Source organism: Podarcis melisellensis, assembly GCF_964234715.1.
Source record: "Podarcis melisellensis genome assembly, chromosome: 8".
In the NCBI taxonomy this organism is placed as follows: domain Eukaryota; kingdom Metazoa; phylum Chordata; class Lepidosauria; order Squamata; family Lacertidae; genus Podarcis; species Podarcis melisellensis.
The window spans coordinates 9,764,775-9,782,697 of record NC_138540.1 but is presented as its reverse complement, the minus strand read 5'-3'; the positions used below and the strand labels follow the sequence as shown (position 1 = coordinate 9,782,697).

Here is a 17,923-nt window from a genome sequence, read left to right as displayed (position 1 = left end):
AGTTTATCTGTTTCCTTTTCGCATTTGAAAGCTCTCCAGATACCATCAATTGGACTGATGAGCTCCTGTTCTTGGGCTTCTATGAAAAAGAGGCAGCTTTACGTGCCTCTAGATGCTTGTTTTTGAAGAACAATGGTTTCAACCAAGTTATCTTTGTGATTGTAAGATTATAACTCGCAAAGCCGTGCTTGTAATTATGTCAGGAATATGCAGGAGCCAGATTTCTTGAGAGGGAGAGGCGCAGGAAGGCTTTGTAACATTTAAGACAAGAACGTTCTATTTTTCTTCGTCAAGATGAGTGTTGTGTTGATAACCTGTAAAGTTAATTGATTGGATAACGACAACAATAAAATATCCCATTTATATTAATGTCCTGTGATTTCCTGCCATTAAGCGAAGAATCTCATTTAAGTTTTAAAGAAACATTTCTGTTTTGTGAGTTTGGTGAGCACACCTGTATAATGCAAACAAATATTTATCACACACACACCCCCCGTAATTGGACACACACCAGTGGGCCTCAGATTCCAAATCCATTGCTACACCAGATTCCAAATAGGTTCCATGGAAACAATCAAAATGGCGGGGGGGGGGGGAGTTCAGCTCAGAGAGAAGTAAAAGGGAGACAAAGGACAGCAGGGAACATGTGTGACTCCATCTGCCTTTCCCTGAACGTGGTATAACCTTATCCCTGACCTTAAAAGACCCCCCCTTTTTTTTTGGTTCAGAGATCAGCCAGGATAGCATCAATCAGCTTATTGGCCTCTTCAGACACATTGCAGCCATGTGAAAAGGGGACTTAATCCACACCCCCACACCCAGTTCTTTCAATGCACATTTGTGTGGAACCGGAGTTTTGTGACACAACCACAGCTGTGGGTGGTGTTATTCCATGCACACCCTGGACGCAAATGGCTAGGATCCTGTAAGTGGAGTCAGAACCACCCATGCTAATTCAATAGGGTAGAGACAGGGTTGCTAGAAATTTGCGCTGAAAATGCTAAGCTCCCTGGGTGACTTTCAGAGAGGTTGGTACATGTATCTGTTCTGGAAAAGCAAAGAACGAGTCTTGTGGCACCTTAAAGACTTGCATATTTCTTAAAAGTCCATCAGATACATCTGGCCAAAGTAGACTCTCTTAGCCATGAAAGCGGTTTCCATAACCAGTGTGAGAGCCAGACTAGGAAAGTTTTAAGTCATTATTATTATTATTATTATTATTATTATTATTATTATACCACCCTATGCCCAGAGGTCTCAGGGCAGTTCACAGAACAAAATCAAAATATAAAACCACAAAATATATAATCAGAATAAAAACAACAACCCAATAATGTCCACCCCCCAAAAAAACAACAACACCACGCCACATTTTAAAAGGGCATAGGATGTCAATCAAATCAACCAAAGGCTTGGTTAAAAAGGAATGTTTTTGCCTGGCACCTAACGGTTAAGAACTTAATTCGTTCCAGAGGTCTGTTCTTAACCTGAAACTGTTCTTAACCTGAAGCACCACTTTAGCTAATGGGGCCTCCCACTGCCACCGCACTGCAGCCACACAATTTCTGTTCTCATCCTGAAGCAAAGTTCTTAACCCGAGGTACTGTTTCTGGGTTAGTGAAGTCTGTAACCTGAAGCATCTGTAACCTGAAGCGTCTGTAACTGGAGGTACCACTGTATAATGAAGGCGCCAGGTGTACTTCCCTGGGGAGAGCCACTGCAACTCATGGAATGGCCAATGTTGCTCCTGCCGATGATCTTGATGACTGAGCTGGGATAGCAGGGTGGCCCCTGGACCTAGGTGCTTCAACGATGGTGTCACATGTTCTTAGCTAGGTGTCCCCACCTGCAATCTGGCCACTGCTTTCTGCACCACCTGGAGCCCTAACCAGGTCCCAGGCCAGCCCCACAAAGAACACATTGCAGTAATCAAGCCTTGTGGTTACCAGTGCCTGGACCACAGTGGTCAGGCCATCCCCGTCCAGGAAGAGTTGTAGCTGGAGAACCAGACAAAGCTGGCCAAAGGCACTCCGAACCACAGAGAAAACATGCACCTCTAGTGGCAAAGATATACATGACTATGTTCTCGATCCTACTTGCATGGTGTAGAGGCACTCCCACCAACATTTCTCCAGGGAAAATAGGGATGTCCTAGTCAATAATAATAATAATAATAATAATAATAATAATAATAATAATAAATAGCCCTCCATACCCTCCAATGAAAATAGGGACGTCTTACCATACCCTTGCCAACAAAGGTCCGTATAGTTAAAGCTCTGGTTTTCCCAGTAGTGATGTATGGAAGTGAGAGCTGGACCATAAAGAAGGCTGTTCACTGAAGAATGGATGCTTTTGAATTATGGTGCTGGAGGAGACTCTTGAGAGTCCCATGGACTGCAAGAAAATCAAACCTCTCCATTCTGAAGGAAACCAGCCCTGAGTGCTCACTGGAAGGACAGATCCTGAAGCTGAGGCTCCAAGACTTTGGCCACCTCATGAGAAGAGAAGACTCCCTGGAAAAGACCCTGATGTTGGGAAAGATGGAGGGCACAAGGAGAAGGGCACAACAGAGGACAAGATGGTTGGACAGTGTTCTCGAAGCTACCAGCATGAGTTTGACTAAATTGCGGGAGGCAGTGGAAGACAGGAGTGCCTGGCGTGCTCTGGTCCATGGGGTCACGAAGAGTCAGACACGACTAAACGACTAAACAACAACAACCATACCCTCCAACATTTCTCCAATCAAAATAGGGACGTCCTAAGAAAAAAGTGGGACATTCCAGGATCAAATCAGAAACCGGGACGGCTTCTGTAAATCCGGGACTGTCCCTGGAAAATAAGGAAACTTCGAGGGTGCTTTGTAGGGGGAATGCTTCGTCCCCCCCCCCCCCCGGCACTTGGGCTACATCACTTTTTAACATCTGACGTTATGGGGCACTTCACAAAAGACACCCAAGAACACAGTAGAAATATTAAGAAAACGTTTGTTTAATGAGCGGCATTTGACCTGAGGATTGTTCAGAGAGAGTCCGGCAGCTTTGGGGCTACCCCACGAATGAAGGGGGAAAGGTAGAAATCATATCGTTTTCACTACACCTATTTGGTCTCCAAAAAACAAAGAAAACCCAGAAATAATCTTGCTTCACAAAGGCTCAAAGCACACAAAAATAAAACACCCCACACTCCCCTGCCCCCCGCAATAACTTTGCTGTTGCTCCTTATCAAATACATTCCAGGAGCACAGGAGCTCTGTTGGAGCCTTTTGGTCAAACATCAAAACAATAAGAGATAAGCGAGAGGAAATAAGATGCCAATGGAGACAGCAGCATCGACACAACTCCAACAGCAGCAGCCCCAAGCAGTGCAAACGGTCTGTGAGTCCCGCCCCCCCACGAAGGTGCATAAAAAAATAGAGTTCTCTTGCAACATCCATCATTGTAGCAGAAAGATCTTTGCTGTCCTTGAACATGGAGAGCCAAGACTTCGGATCTAAGTTAACTGGAGATAGAAAAGAATCTGGGTTCGACATATGGCTTTTGGATCTACATGTGGGCAGGAGATGTCCAGCTGTGAAGTGGGGCCTGTTTGTCCTGTGCCTCATCTCAATCTGAGATGCGCTGGATCGTGGGCACAGCTTTTCCATTCCTGGCTGCTTCCTTCCCCCCTGACCCTGCAAATACAGTTTGCTTCACTGTTATGTACTGGGTTGAATAGGATCCAGAATGCAGCAGCCTGACTGGTCCTAGAACAATAGGATTCAGAATGCAGCATTCTGACTGGTCCTAGAACAATAGGATTCAGAATGCAGCATTCTGACTGGTCCTAGAACAATAGGATTCAGAATGCAGCAGTCTGATTGGTCCTAGAACAATAGGATTCAGAATGCAGCATTCTGACTGGTCCTAGAACAATAGGATTCAGAATGCAGCAGTCTGATTGGTCCTAGAACAATAGGATTCAGAATGCAGCAGTCTGATTGGTCCTAGAACAATAGGATTCAGAATGCAGCAGTCTGATTGGTCCTAGAACAATAGGGTCCAGAATGCAGCAGTCTGATTGGTCCTAGAACAATGGGGTCCAGAATGCAGCAGTCTGATTGGTCCACAGGAGCCACCCAATCCAGCTCCAGGTGGAAGTGAATCTGCAACCTGATTGGCCTACAGGTGAATCCCGGAATTAGTCAATCACGTGGGGCCCATTGTGTAAATATAAAGCAGACATTCTGGGGGAACTTCCATTCCTCCTCACCACAATGAGCTGAATAAAGAGCATGAAATCCACTCTCGACTCTGAGTATATTTCATTCACCTTGACCTCCTTGCGAAAAAAAAAGAATTGCAAAAGCTTGTCGTTTTTGAGATGCTCTGTAGAGACTGAGAAATGACAGTGAGGGAACAGCCACAACCTTGGGATTTTCTATCAACTGGAGGCCATTTTTCTCTTCTAGGTCTCTGCAATCCTCATCCTTTTGGGTCTTTTTTTAACCTCCTGGCTCCTAAGAGGCCCTCATTCTAGGTTGGAGCACTGTGGCGTTTTGCCCTGTGCATGCACACCTAGGAGGTATGAAAGCAAGGAGCAATAGACGCAATAGATCAGTTTCATAGGTCATTCTAGTGAGCTTTTGCCACTGCAACCGGCCTAGTGGAAGGGAGATTCAAAATATAAATATAAGATTCCATGTTTGCCAGGTGAGAAAAGGGTTAGGACACATAGAGTTCCCTGCAAATTCCTAGAGGGCACTCTGTGAGGTCACATCCTCTGTTTGCCCAGGTGAGAAGGGTAACAATAGGAAGATAATCTTCATCATTTTCTCACACCTGAGGAACAGTCACTCTCTTGTCATGAAGCTGTAAGGAGAAGGTGATCTAAACCAGTATTCCCCAAACTTGGGTCTCCAGCAGTTTTTGGACTACAGTTCCCATCATCCCTGACCACTGGTCTTGCTAGCTAGGAATGATGGGAGTTGTAGTCCAAAAACAGCTGGAGACACAAGTTTGGGAAACACTGATCTAAACCATGTATTTTGTAATCTAGAAGGATATTTTGCCTGATTTACTTATTTCTCTGTTATTTTCTGCTTGAATCGAGCCTGCAACTTTATGTAAGTAAACAATATTTTTATATCTTTACATTACAGACTTCCTTGTTGTTATTTTGTTTAGAGGGATAAATAAAGGGGAAGATCCAGTCTGCCACAGGCATCCTGGATAATTCTAGAAAGTTACACAGCTTTTCCCCAAGTTGCTGTGTTAATGCTGCAAAGGGTGGCATATTTTCAATTCTGCGAAACTAGACCTCGCCGCCTCCCAGAGCTTTTGGGGCTTGGGATGGGGGAAGGTCGAGCTTCACCGGCCCCAGACCCCAGAACAGGCTGCTGTTTGCAAGCCTTTGGAGCCCGAAGGTTTGCAGATAGCTGCCTGAAGCCTGGGGAGCGCAGTGGGAGTTGGCGCTGCGCTCCCCGGGCTTCAGGCTGCAGGCTGCTATCCGCAAGCCTTCGGAGCCCGGTGGGAACTCCTGCCGTGCTCCGAAGGCTTGCGGATAGCTGCCTGAAGCCTGTATTCACTCCATAGGACGCACACACATTTCCCCTTCATTTTTGGAGGGGGGGAAATGCGTGCTATAGAGCGAAAAATACAGTAAGTGGAACTGGAATGAGAAGACCCCTATTCCCCTCACAGATCTACACTTCCCAGAGTGGTTTAACAATGCGTCCCTCTTCCCAGGGAACTTTGGGAATGTGGGAAAGGGCCATAGCTCACTGTTAGAGCATCGACCATGCGCACAGAAGGTCCCGGGTTCAACCAAACAAAGAATCTGACTTTGTGTAAGGCAGCTTCCTGAAATGAGGAGGTAGAATGCTCAGTGTGGATGGTACCAATTTTTGGGACGCTCCCCTTCAAGCAGAAAATGAAGCCCGCAACAGGAAGAGAATGGAGACCTTGTATCCCTGAACTACCAACCACCAACAAATCAGGAACTTGTGTGTTGTATTCCCGCCCCACTGGAAGGGAATTAAAAAATGGCATCCTCCAGCTGAAATTTAAAGTGGTACAACCCACTCAACCACATCAGGTCTGCAACCGTACTATACTGTATGAGTAGACCAGCCTACTGTCACCAGGTGTGTGCAGATATGTGAACCAGGCTCAAGTGTACAGAGCAGAGGGACCCAGGATGTGCGTACAAGTGCCAGCCAGGTCCGAATGAAAGACCTGAATCTCGAGGAGTGTCAGGGCAGCCAAACGGACCACGGGTTTTTGACCCGGAACAGAACACTGCCTGGCTCGGATAAGGCCCCAGCGATGCCTCTGCAGTGGCCCCAAAGATCTGGGTACTGCAACCATCTGGAACAGAGCTGAGGTGATCCGTATTATGAAGTGGGGCAGGCGAGACAACACTCTTCCAAACAGCAGCAGCAAAGATCTATCTTCATTTTGCAAACCTCCCCCAACTGTATGTTAATGTTGGTCCCTAGTGAACGTAGATCTGTGTGGGCGGGCTTGCCAAGGCATCTTCTACTGGCAATGGTGGATGTTGACTGCTTTTTGCTCATGCAAGGGGATTTGTTAACAGCGAGCAGCAGAAGTCCAAAAAAGGGCCACCCACTGGGTGGAAATAGTGACTCGCCAGGTGAAACCAAGCCGCACCTGCCTGGGCAGATCCCTTTCCTCCCAGCCAAAAGATGTCCCTACCCAACACGACCATCATCTTGGATAATAGTCCTCTGGTACCCCCGTGAGGTTTCTGAGTTTCAGGGCTGTGTCCACTGTTTTGATGTAGCCGTTGATCAGTTTCCTCATCTCAAGGGTATAGGGGTCGTATTCCAACTTCCTGAGCCCGGATCGCTTGAAGTTCCCATCCTTCTGGCCTTCCACACACAGAAGACGGTCCTCAAGGACTGCGATGCCCAAGAGGCTGACCATCCTCTTGAGCTGAATGAAGAGGTCTTGTTTCAGGTCCTCAAAGTGCACCACCAGGACGCTTTTGCCGTATTTGAGCCAGTCAAGGGTGTGCGTCGCCCACCAAGGGGCATAGTTCTTGACGAATTCTGGCCATTCTGTAAGAAGAGAGGGGAGCATCCTGTTAATCAGCAGCAGGACACAGGGTGGGATTCTGTCAGGGAACTGTCCGCTGCCCACACCCTCCCTGCGCAGAAGACTTCCGCGCAGGGAGAGTAGGAGGAGACTTGGCGTCAAAGAACTTCTTTGCTGGAAGATGTTCAAGAAACGCCCACTGACGGATTCTGCCAGTGACTGAAACAGCCACGAAGTGAAGGGCTGTCCAGACAGAAAGGGTTCAACCAGGTAACTTAGCCAGGAGTGGCGGCAACTTACGCACCAGCAACCCCTAGAACCATTACAGATTCTGAGCACATTTGGTGCCAAGTGCAATGGGACCCACAACAGACACACGTTAGAAACAGCTTGCCCTTTGTCCATGATGGTAGAAATGAGGTAGTTGTACCAATTAAGTGTTTTAAATTTGTTGTTAGCCGCCGTGAACCCAGTTTTCTGAACCGGGAAGGGTTGGGTATAAATAAAAACTTATTATTTATTGTTAGTCTCTGAATAGACCTGGATCAGCTCAGCTTCAAAAAGGTACGAGTGGGAGGCGGGCCAGAGATATTTTGCTTCCTGAGACCCAAGACAATATTTTTTTAAGTTGCTTTTTTCCACCCCCGGCCCTCCCACATAAAATTTATATTACAAGAAAAAAACCAAAACGAACAAAACAATCATATCATCCATGAAAACAGTTTAAAACAGCTGCACATAGAGCAGAAATTTAAGGCTAGAAAAATGGAGAGAGCTGCAATAAACAGATTCATTTGTCCCTGGTTAAAACACAAACCTGAATGAATTCCTGCCCCATGTTTACACCCTTGCTACGGGTTTGGAGGGAACAGAGTTAAGAGGATAGAGCCCTCTTATACTTGAACAAATAAGAAGGCAACAAGGCACAGATTTTAGTGTGTGTGTGTGTGTGTGTGTGTGTGTAGAATCATAGAATCATAGAGTTGGAAGAGACCACAAGGGCCATCGAGTCCAACCCCCTGCCAAGCAGGAAACACCATTAGAGCACTCCTGACATATGGTTGTCAAGCCTCTGCTTAAAGACTTCCAAAGAAGGAGACTCCACCACACTCCTTGGCAGCAAATTCCACTGTCAAACAGCTCTTACTGTCAGGAAGTTCTTCCTAATGTTTAGGTGGAATCTTCTTTCTTGTAGTTTGGATCCATTGCTCCGTGTCCGCTTCTCTGGAGCAGCAAAAAACAACCTTTCTCCCTCCTTTATGTGACATCCTTTTATATATTTGAACATGGCTATCATATCACCCCTTAACCTCCTCTTCTCCAGGCTAAACATGCCCAGCTCCCTTAGCCGTTCCTCATAAGGCATCGTTTCCAGGCCTTTGACCATTTTGGTTGCCCTCCTCTGGACACGTTCCAGTTTGTCAGTGTCCTTCTTGAACTGTGGTGCCCAGAACTGGACACAGAACTCCAGGTGAGGTCTGACCAGAGCAGAATACAGTGGCACTATTACTTCCCTTGATCTAGATGCTATACTCCTATTGATGCAGCCCAGAATTGCATTGGCTTTTTTAGCTGCCGCGTCACACTGTTGGCTCATGTCAAGTATGTGGTCAACCAAGACTCCTAGATCCTTTTCACATGTACTGCTCTCAAGCCAGGTGTCACCCATCTTGTATTTGTGCCTCTCATTTTTTTTGCCCAAGTGCAATACTTTACATTTCTCCCTGTTAAAATTCATCTTGTTTGTTTTGGCCCAGTTCTCTAATCTGTCAAGGTCGTTTTGAAGTGTGATCCTGTCCTCTGGGGTGTTAGCCACCCCTCCCAGTTTGGTGTCATCTGCAAATTTGATCAGGATGCCCTTGAGTCCATCATCCAAGTCGTTGATAAAGATGTTGAATAAGACCGGGCTCAAGACAGAACCCTGTGGCACCCCACTAGTGTGTGTGTGTGTGTCCCAGGGGCTGGGGCAAACCTACAGGAGATTGGTGGAACATAATCTGGGGTAGCAAGCTGGATAAAGGAGCCCAACGATGAAAAGAAAGCCTGAATTTTTGTAGAGATGTTCTGAAGTAGGACTATATTGGAGCTCTGAGGGAGCTCTGAGGTTCCTCAAGTGTGGATAAGCAGAGCAAAGATGATAGCCACCTTGAGCTGCTTAGAGGGAAAGTTGGATATAGATGCAACAACAACAATAATAATGAATAATAACCAGTTTGGTTGGCTGGAATCATTCATGTTGTGATTCCTGCATTGCAGAACTCAAAGACCCTTGGGATCCGTCCCAACTCTTCCATTCTTTGATTCTACGTACCTGGGAACCCATTTATAAGAGTTGCTCCAGTCTCACTACCAGGGCAGCAACCCAGAGAAGAACGAGTTATTGGCTCCAGGCAGATCAGCTCCTGACGTGGGTCCAATATAGTCAATGCTCTTTCGGGGGGGAAGGGGCTGATTGGGAGGGTCATCTCATCATGTCTACCTTACCCCTGTTGCCATAAACGCATCATTCCCTAAGAAAAAGCCTTTCCTGGCTAGGCTCTTTTTGTTGATGATTGATATGATCTCATTAGCAAGCTGCTCTGTTAGCCACCAGGTCCTGGGCTCAGTTAAACATGCTCCCTTGCTTTAGAAAAGAAGGAGAGGAAATCTTTCAATTACCCCTGAGGTTTCCTGCTAATTGATCCTCACATTAAAATTGGGTGATAAAATGGATAATGAACCAGATATAATCTGCCAGAATTCCGTCTGCAACTGTAACGGGCCCGATGCCTCATTTGCGGTGCAGGAAAAGTTTGGACCCTTGAACTTTTCGCCTTCGCCTCCTTGAGGAAAAGACAACCTTGTCCACCCTCCCCTCCCCACATCCCTTATTAATCCTCTTGAACTGTGTTTTATCCCCCACCTCTGAATTATTAAATGGACTCTCTGTTCCATTAAACAGAAGTGGGACAATTCACCTTGCATAATCATATCACATAAAACTTTGCTTTGGAACCAATCCAAGGGATATCATAAAATTAATGCCATGGAACAAAAACACAGAACTTTTTCTTTTTTTTTAATAAAGTAAAAATCACATAGACTTTAGCTTGGGGGAGCTAGGAGGAAAAGTGTAATCGGAAGGAAGGGAGCAGGGTAAGTCTGTAGCCTGGCACTAAGGTGGGCATCGAAGATCTGCCCATCTGACCACATGGTAGTACAACTGACAGCTGCAGCAATCTAGCAAGAAGCTGGCTAGGTGCATTTTTAAAGCCTGGAGTTGCCAGCGCAACCAGTCTGGTTTTATTTCTTTTAGCTGAACTTGGGCAGTTCTGCAGGGCAATCTATTTAAATTCCCTTGCAAGGGTGAAGACATGGGGCAGGAATTCATTCAGTTTGTGTCTTAACCAGGGACAGTTGGATCCGTTCATTGCAGCTCTCTCCATTTTTCTTTTAGTCTTAAATTTCAGGTCTCCACATTTCTGCAACATTCTTCCACTAAAACAAAAACCCTAAGCCTAAGGCTATATCATGGATAGTTGAAACTTTGGCAATGCATTCAACGATGCAGTTATTTGACAGTGTAAGGGTAAAGGTAAAGGGACCCCTGACCGTTAGGTCCAGTCGTGGCCGACTCTGGGGTTGCGGCGCTCATCTCACTTTATTGGCCGAGGGAGCCGGCATACAGCTTCCGGGTCATGTGGCCAGCATGACTAAGCCGCTTCTGGCGAACCAGAGCAGCGCACGGAAACACCATTTACCTTCCCGCCCGAGTGGTACCTATTTATCTACTTACACTTTGATGTGCTTTCGAACTGCTAGGTTGGCAGGAGCAGGGACCGAGCAACGGGAGCTCACCCCGTCGCGGGGATTCAAACCACCGACCTTCTGATCGGCAAGTCCTAGGCTCTGTGGTTTAACCCACAGCGCCACCCACATCCCTATGCCTGCCATAGTGCTTTACATATGTGGTGTGAATATGGCCAGACTATGTGCTTGTGTGCTTTTGAGAGTTTTGTCCCACCGCTTTGTGAGGACACTGTGCCCTAAAAGGTAGATTAAAAAACAATCTTTTAATAAGCAGATAGAAGCCGATGGGGTGGATCCCCGTATTTACCTTTCCCTTTCCAGTGGGCGTGAGCAGCAAACCCAATGTGGCCTCCATATTTCCGGTTGAATTCAGCCATAAGTGCTTTGTAGGGGTTGCGGATCAGCAAGATGGCTGCATCAAACGCCTCGATTTCCTTCTGCCCGCTCTCGTGAGTTTTGATGCAGATGGTCCTCCCACTTCGCCAGTGGTCCCGTTCACCTTTGAACCCTGTTGTGGGGAGTTGGGGGGGGGGAGGAAATGGAAGATCAAAGAATGAGCTCTAGGGACAAATATGGGAAGATGGAGTAAAGCTAAAGAGGAAGAAAAGAATGAAAGAAGACCCAACAAACAGCTTACCCTCTAAATCATGGGTAGGCAAACTAAGGCCTGGGGGCTAGATCTGGCCCAATCGCTCCTGGCTTGGCCCATGACTTTGCAGGTGAGTCTGCAACAAATTGCTGCAGTTTTTCCTTAACCCCCCTAAGCTATTTAAAGGGGCATCGTTGTGAACCTATTGAGCCCAGGGTCTAAAGCATGGGTAGGCAAACTAAGGCCCGTGGGCCGGATGCGGCCCAATCGCCTTCTCAATCCGGCCCACGGACGGTCCGGGAATCAGCATGTTTTTACATGAGTAGAATGTGTCCTTTTATTTAAAATGCATCTCTGGGTTATTTGTGGGGCCTGTCTGGTGTTTTTACATGAGTAGAATGTGTGCTTTTATTTCAAATGCATCTCTGGGTTATTTGTGGGGTGTAGGAATTCGTTCATCCCCACCCTCAAAAAAATATAGTCTGCCCCCCCAAGGTCTGAGGGACAGTGGACTGGCCCCCTACTGAAAATGTTTGCAGACCCCTGCTCTAAATGTGCGTAAAGCCCACACATTTCCTAATTCTCAGCATTGTTGTGTCTGCTATGTCTGACCAGCTGATTTTCCTGCGTTCTCCTTGACATTTTTGTGGCTCCTTACAAACACAAATCCTTTTCTCCCTTACCACCGCCCAACAGGGCCAAACGCAGTGAGGGTCAAAGAGATTTGTTTCAATTGTGTCTTCCTGGCTAAGACATTTCAATGGGCCTCATAACTCAGAAAACGGTGGTTTGTGTGCATGTGTGTGTGAGAGAGAGAGGCAGAGAGATAGAGAGAAGAGCTCTGGCGAGAATTCTTAAAGTGAGGAAAAACATTTGAAAAGGCAACCAGCCAACATCCGTAACCATCCTGCCCATTAATGTCAAATGGTCTTTGTCTCTCTCCTCAGATTGGTTCATCTTGGGGCTTTATAGCAGTTTGTTCATTAAAGAAAGAAGAGAAACTGGGGTGTGTGGGTGTGTGAGGGTGTGTGAATGCCGCAGTAGCTGAACAGAAGATGATGGCCTCATGCCACGTTCCAGAGAAACGGAGGAATGGTCTGTTGGGGATGTTTAGAATAGGAGACCGCAAGGTGACATGAGATCCATCATCTGGTACTTTGGGGCTTAGGTGAATCATAGAACTGTGGAGTTGGAATAGTAATAATAATAATAATTTTTTATTTATACCCCGCCCTTCTCGGATCAAAAACTGGGCTCAGGTCGGCTAAGAACAAATGTAAAACACTTAATTGTAAAAACAGCATAAAATACAGTATAAAAACATGAATAACAATAAAATTCAAAATTCAGAAATCATTTTAGGGGAAATAAGCATTAGATAATCCCAGGGCTAGCTGGCTGAATCGGTCCTACTTGGGCCAGCAAGGAGGCCACTGGAGAATTTGCTGTGGGGTCTCAGAGTGGATAATCTTCATAAAAGGGGAGGGGGAGGGAAGAGAAATAAAAGATCAGGCTGAATTCAAATTAAAGGCCAGGCGGAATAGCTCTGTCTTACAGGCCCGATGTGCTTTGGCGTGCTTTGGTCCATGGGGTCACGAAGAGTCGGACACGACTAAACGACTAAACAACAACAATACAGGCCCAACAGAAGGAGGTTAAATCCTGAAGGGCCCTAGTTTCATGGGACAGAGCATTCCGCCAGGTCGGAGCCATCACCGAAAAGGCCCTGGCCCTGCTGGAGGATAGTCTGACTTCCTTAGGGCCCAGGACCTCTAAACTATGGTTATTCGTGGACCTTAAGGTCCTTTGCAGCGCATACCAGGAGAAGCGGCCCCGTAAATACGAGGGGCCAAAGCCACAAAGGGCTTTGAAGGTCAAGACCAGCACCTTGAACCTGACCCTATACTCCACCAGGGAGGGATCCCAAGGACCATCTAGTCCAACCCCCCGCAGTGAGGAATCACAACTAAAGAATTGCTAACAGGTGGCCATCCAAACTCTGCTTTGAAAGCTCCGGTGAAAGAGAGTCCACCCCCCTCTGAAGTAGTTCGTTCCGCTGTCAAACAACTCTTACAAAGTTCTTCCTAACATTTTAGTTGTCATCTCATTTCTGGTCATTTGAACCCATTGGTTCGGGTCCCACCCTCTGGAGCAGCCGAAAACAAACTTGTTCCATCTTCCCTGGGACAGCCTTTCAGATATGGCTACGAAGACAGCTATCGTGTCACCTCTTAGGCTGCTCTCTTCCAGACTAAACACCCCAACTCCTTCTGTCATTCCTCATAAGGCTTGGTCTTTCCCTTTGCTGGGGCAACACCTCTGCTACTCTGGAGCTTTCCATGGTCCTGAAGGTTCCACCGCTGGACACCTGGAATGTTCTGCATCCTGCCTCCTGCATTGACCTGCTTCCTTGAGAGGGTCCAGCTTCTTTACAAGTGACATTTAAGGTGAACAAAGCCCTGGGTGAGCATCCCCTCAAGTGAGGGGTGGACAGAACACCCTTTGCAATCCCTCCATCAGTTGGCCCAGTAACCAGTTTCCTTTGTGGCAGACAGTGGGCATCTGTCAGCACAGTTTCATCTGAAAACCATCTGTTTGGCTCTCAGTCAACACAGTCAACGACTGACAAAGCTCAGCGATGTTGGGAGGGAGGACAGATTGGGACACTAACCCATGCTAGCTACTATTTCTAGCCAACGGGGAGAGATCAGATGGCAGGAGATACAAGATATTAATTACATACATGTAATTTGCTTCTTCCAATTAGAACATGCACAAGAGTTTCATGGCAGCTCCTTTGCTCATTCCACAGATATGCTTTGACCCAGCGAGGTAAGCGGAGACTGGCTCAGGATAAACAACCGCAAGCTACCATCTCTGATATCTGGCCAGCAGAAGCAAACAGTCATAATGATTGGCCACCACAATTATCATGTGGCAATGAGTTCCATAGGTTTAATCTCATATCAAATGACGTAACTGTAGTGCTCATACACGAATATAATAGCTATACATTCTAATTCTAAATAAATAACTGTAAATCTTTGTTGTTGTTGTCGTCACATAGGCTGCAAACTATGCAATCAGCCCAAATTAAGGAACATAATAGGACTGACTTCTGAGTGGGCATACATAGGTTTGGGTTGCATATATGCCAGGTATTAATTTCAGTGCTTCATTATGAATCATCATTACTGCTATCGCGTAGCATGACAATGACTTTTATTACCACCAGGAATAAGTAACTCTTGGGTTTTATAATACCAGCTGGCAGTGAGCTACATGGGGCACGTAATGCAATACTGATGGTTAACAAATAAGAACATAAGAAGAGCTGTGCTGGATCAGGCCAGTGGTCCATCTAGGTCAACATCCAATTCTCACAGTGAAGAAAAAGAAGAGTTTGGATTTGATATCCTGCTTTATCACTACCCTAAGGAGTCTCAAAGTGGCTAACGTTCTCCTTTCCCTTCCTCCCCCACAACAAACACTCCGTGAGGTGAGTGAGGCTGAAAGACTTCAGAGAAGTCTGCATGTGTGCAGAGCAGCTGCATGTGGAGGAGCGGGGATGCGAACCCGGTTCACCAGATTACGAGTCCACCGCTCTTAACCACTACACCACACTGGCCATCCAGATGCCTGTGGGGAAAACAGTAAGCGAGACCCAAGCACAAAAGCCCACTCTTCTCCTGTGGTTTTCAGCCACTGGACAGTCTCTGACTACGGAGGCAGAGCATAGCCATCATGACAGAGCATAGCCTCTGACTTTGCAGGTACATGTCATAGACACATAGGGTTATTGGCTCCCAGTACGTTTCCAAGCTCAATTCAAAGTGTCGGTGCTGACCTTTAAAGCCCAAAATGGCCTTGGCCCAGTATATCTGAAGGAGCATCTCCACCCCCATCATCCATCCCGGACACTGAGGTCCAGCTCCGAGGGCCTTCTGGCGGTTCCCTCCCTGCGAGAAGTGAGGTTGCAGAGAACCGGGCAGAGGGCCTTCTCGGTAGTGGCACATGCCCTATGGAACGCCCTCCCGTCAGATGTCAAGGAAATAAACAACTATCTCGCTTTTAGATGACATCTGAAGGCAACCATGTATCAGGAAATTTTTAATGTCTAATGTTTTGTTTTATTTTATTTGTAAGATGCCCAGAGTGGCTAGGGAAACCCAGCCAGATGGGCAGGGTATTATTATTATTATTATTATTATTATTATTATTATTATTATTAAAGTTGGAAGGTACCCCAAGGTTCAAGTTCCTGTAATGCAGCAATCACAACTAAAAAATCCCTGGCAAATAGCCATCCAACTTCAAAATCTCCAAGAAATGAGAGTCCACCATCTTTTGAGGGAGTCTGTTCCGCTGTCAAACAGCTGTTCTTCCTGATGTTTAGTTGAAATCTCTTTTCTTATCATTTGAATCCATTGGTTCAGGTCCCACCCTCTTGGGCAGGAGAAAACAAGCTTGCTCTGTCTTCTATGTGACTGCCCTTCAGATAGTTGAAGATGGCTCTCATATCTCCTCGCAGTCTCCTCTTTTCCAGGCTAAACATCTCCCACTCCCTTGACCATTCCTCATATGGCTTGGTTTCCAGACTCTTCATCATCCACCAGGGCCAGGGCCTTCTCAGCGATGGCTCCGACCTGGTGGAATGCTCTGTCCTATGAGACCAGGGACCTGCAGGATTTAACTTCTTTCTGCAGGGCCTGTAAGACAGAGCTATTCCACCTGGCTTTCAATTTGAACTTAGCCTGATCTTTTATTCCCCTTCCTTCCCTCCCCATCCCCTTTTATGAAGATTACCCGCTCTAGGATTCCACAGCTAATTCTCCCCTGGTCTCCTTGCTGGCCCAAATAGGACTAATTTAGCCACTAGCCCTGCTGATCATCTAATGTTTATTGGATGGAATTTCACACTATATTGATTTTTGAATTCTGAATTTATTGTTATTCACATTTTATATGCTGTTTTTTGTTGCATCAATTAAGTGTTTTAAATTTGTTGTTAGCTGCCCTGAGCCTTGTTTTCTGAACCGGGAAGGGCGAGGTATAAATAGTAAACGTAAAGGGACCCCTGACCAATAGGTCCAGTCGTGATCGACTCTGGGGTTGTGGTGCTCATCTCACTTTACTGGCCGAGGGAGCTTCCGGGTCATGTGGCCAGCATAACTAAGCCACTTCTGGCAAACAAGAACAGCAAACGGAAATGCCGTTTACCTTCCCACCGGAGCGGTACCTATTTATCTACTTGCACTTTGACGTGCTTTCGAACTGCTAGGTTGGCAGGAGCTGGGACCGAGCAACGGGAGCTCACCCCGGCTCAGGGATTTAAACCACCAACCTCCTGATCGGCAAGTCCTAGGTTCTGTGGTTTAACCCACAGCGCCACCTGCATCCCTAGGGGTATAAATAAAAATTTATAAATAAATAAAAATTATTACCATCATCTTGGTTGCCCACCTCTATACACATTCCAGCTGGTCCTCCTTAAACTGGGGTGACCAGAACTGGAAACCGGGCTCTAGGTGTGGTCTGCCTGAGACAGAATAGAATGGTAACCTTCCCTGTTACAGTGAGGAATTTCCTCTTCCAACCTTTCATTCACGTGGGCTGCCTTGTCCCTGTCCCTTAAACCGCCTTAGGGGGAGAAGTAAAGGATGAGCCTGTTGCCCATGAAATATTAACTCTGTAAATAATTTCCCACAGGAATGGAAAGATAGATGGCCTCTGAATCAGCGAGGGCAAGGAGAAACATGATGATCCAACCCAAAGCATACAATCACACATGACAGAGAAATGTGCTGCATTATTCCAAAAAGCTTTGAGCTCCAGTATTTGCTCTGGAGAAAGCCCCGTTTGTAATAGATTTCTTTCTTGCCCAAACAAGCAGAGTACCTGTGTGTAAGAGAGATTTACTGTACTGCTCTGCCAGGGAGTCTTCTCAAACAGTAGGAAGACTCGGGGTGAAATGACCAGCTTTGTCATAGGATTATGACTGAGCTAGAGGAGTCTTAAGAAAACCCAACTCATCTCTCTCCATTCACAACTGAAGCCGAAAGCTGTCACCTGACCCTTCTCTTCCGTGATGCTCTCCAGCCATTGGTGCTGCTGCTATGATGTCATGGAAACCCAACACAGCTTTGAAGCTCACTAAGTGAGTTTGGTCTGTTCAGCTAACCTACCTCTTAGGGTTGTTATGAAGATAAAATAGAGAGGGGGAGAACTATGAATCTGCTTAAAACATTTTTGTTCAAACAGGCCTACCCAGATATGTAAAAAGCTGGTGTGTGTTTTAATCGGGTTTTGGGTTACCACTGGTTCTGATTATTATTTGTATGTTTTAAAAATTAATTACCGTTTTTTTTCGCTCTATAAGACGCACCAGACCACAAGACGCACCTAGTTTTTGGAGGAGGAAAACAAGAAAAAAAATATTCTGAATCCCAGAAGCCAGAACAGCAAGAGGGATCGTTGCGCAGTGAAAGCAGCAATCCCTCTTGCTGTT

The 17,923-nt window shown here is 46.3% G+C and overlaps 1 protein-coding gene across 1 annotated transcript in view; it reads right to left on the bottom strand.

Annotated features, from left to right (window-relative positions):
- Positions 1-5,669: 5,669 nt before the first annotated feature.
- The window catches only part of WSCD2 (WSC domain containing 2), an 82,794-nt gene continuing 70,540 nt past the window's right edge, over positions 5,670-17,923 (bottom strand). The window contains exons 8-9 of the mRNA XM_081923246.1: positions 11,134-11,334; positions 5,670-7,060 (exon numbers count right to left, since the gene is read on the bottom strand). Coding sequence (XP_081779372.1) covers positions 6,708-7,060; positions 11,134-11,334 — 554 coding nt within the window. The 3' untranslated portion in view covers positions 5,670-6,707. The remainder of the gene's footprint in view (positions 7,061-11,133; positions 11,335-17,923) is intronic.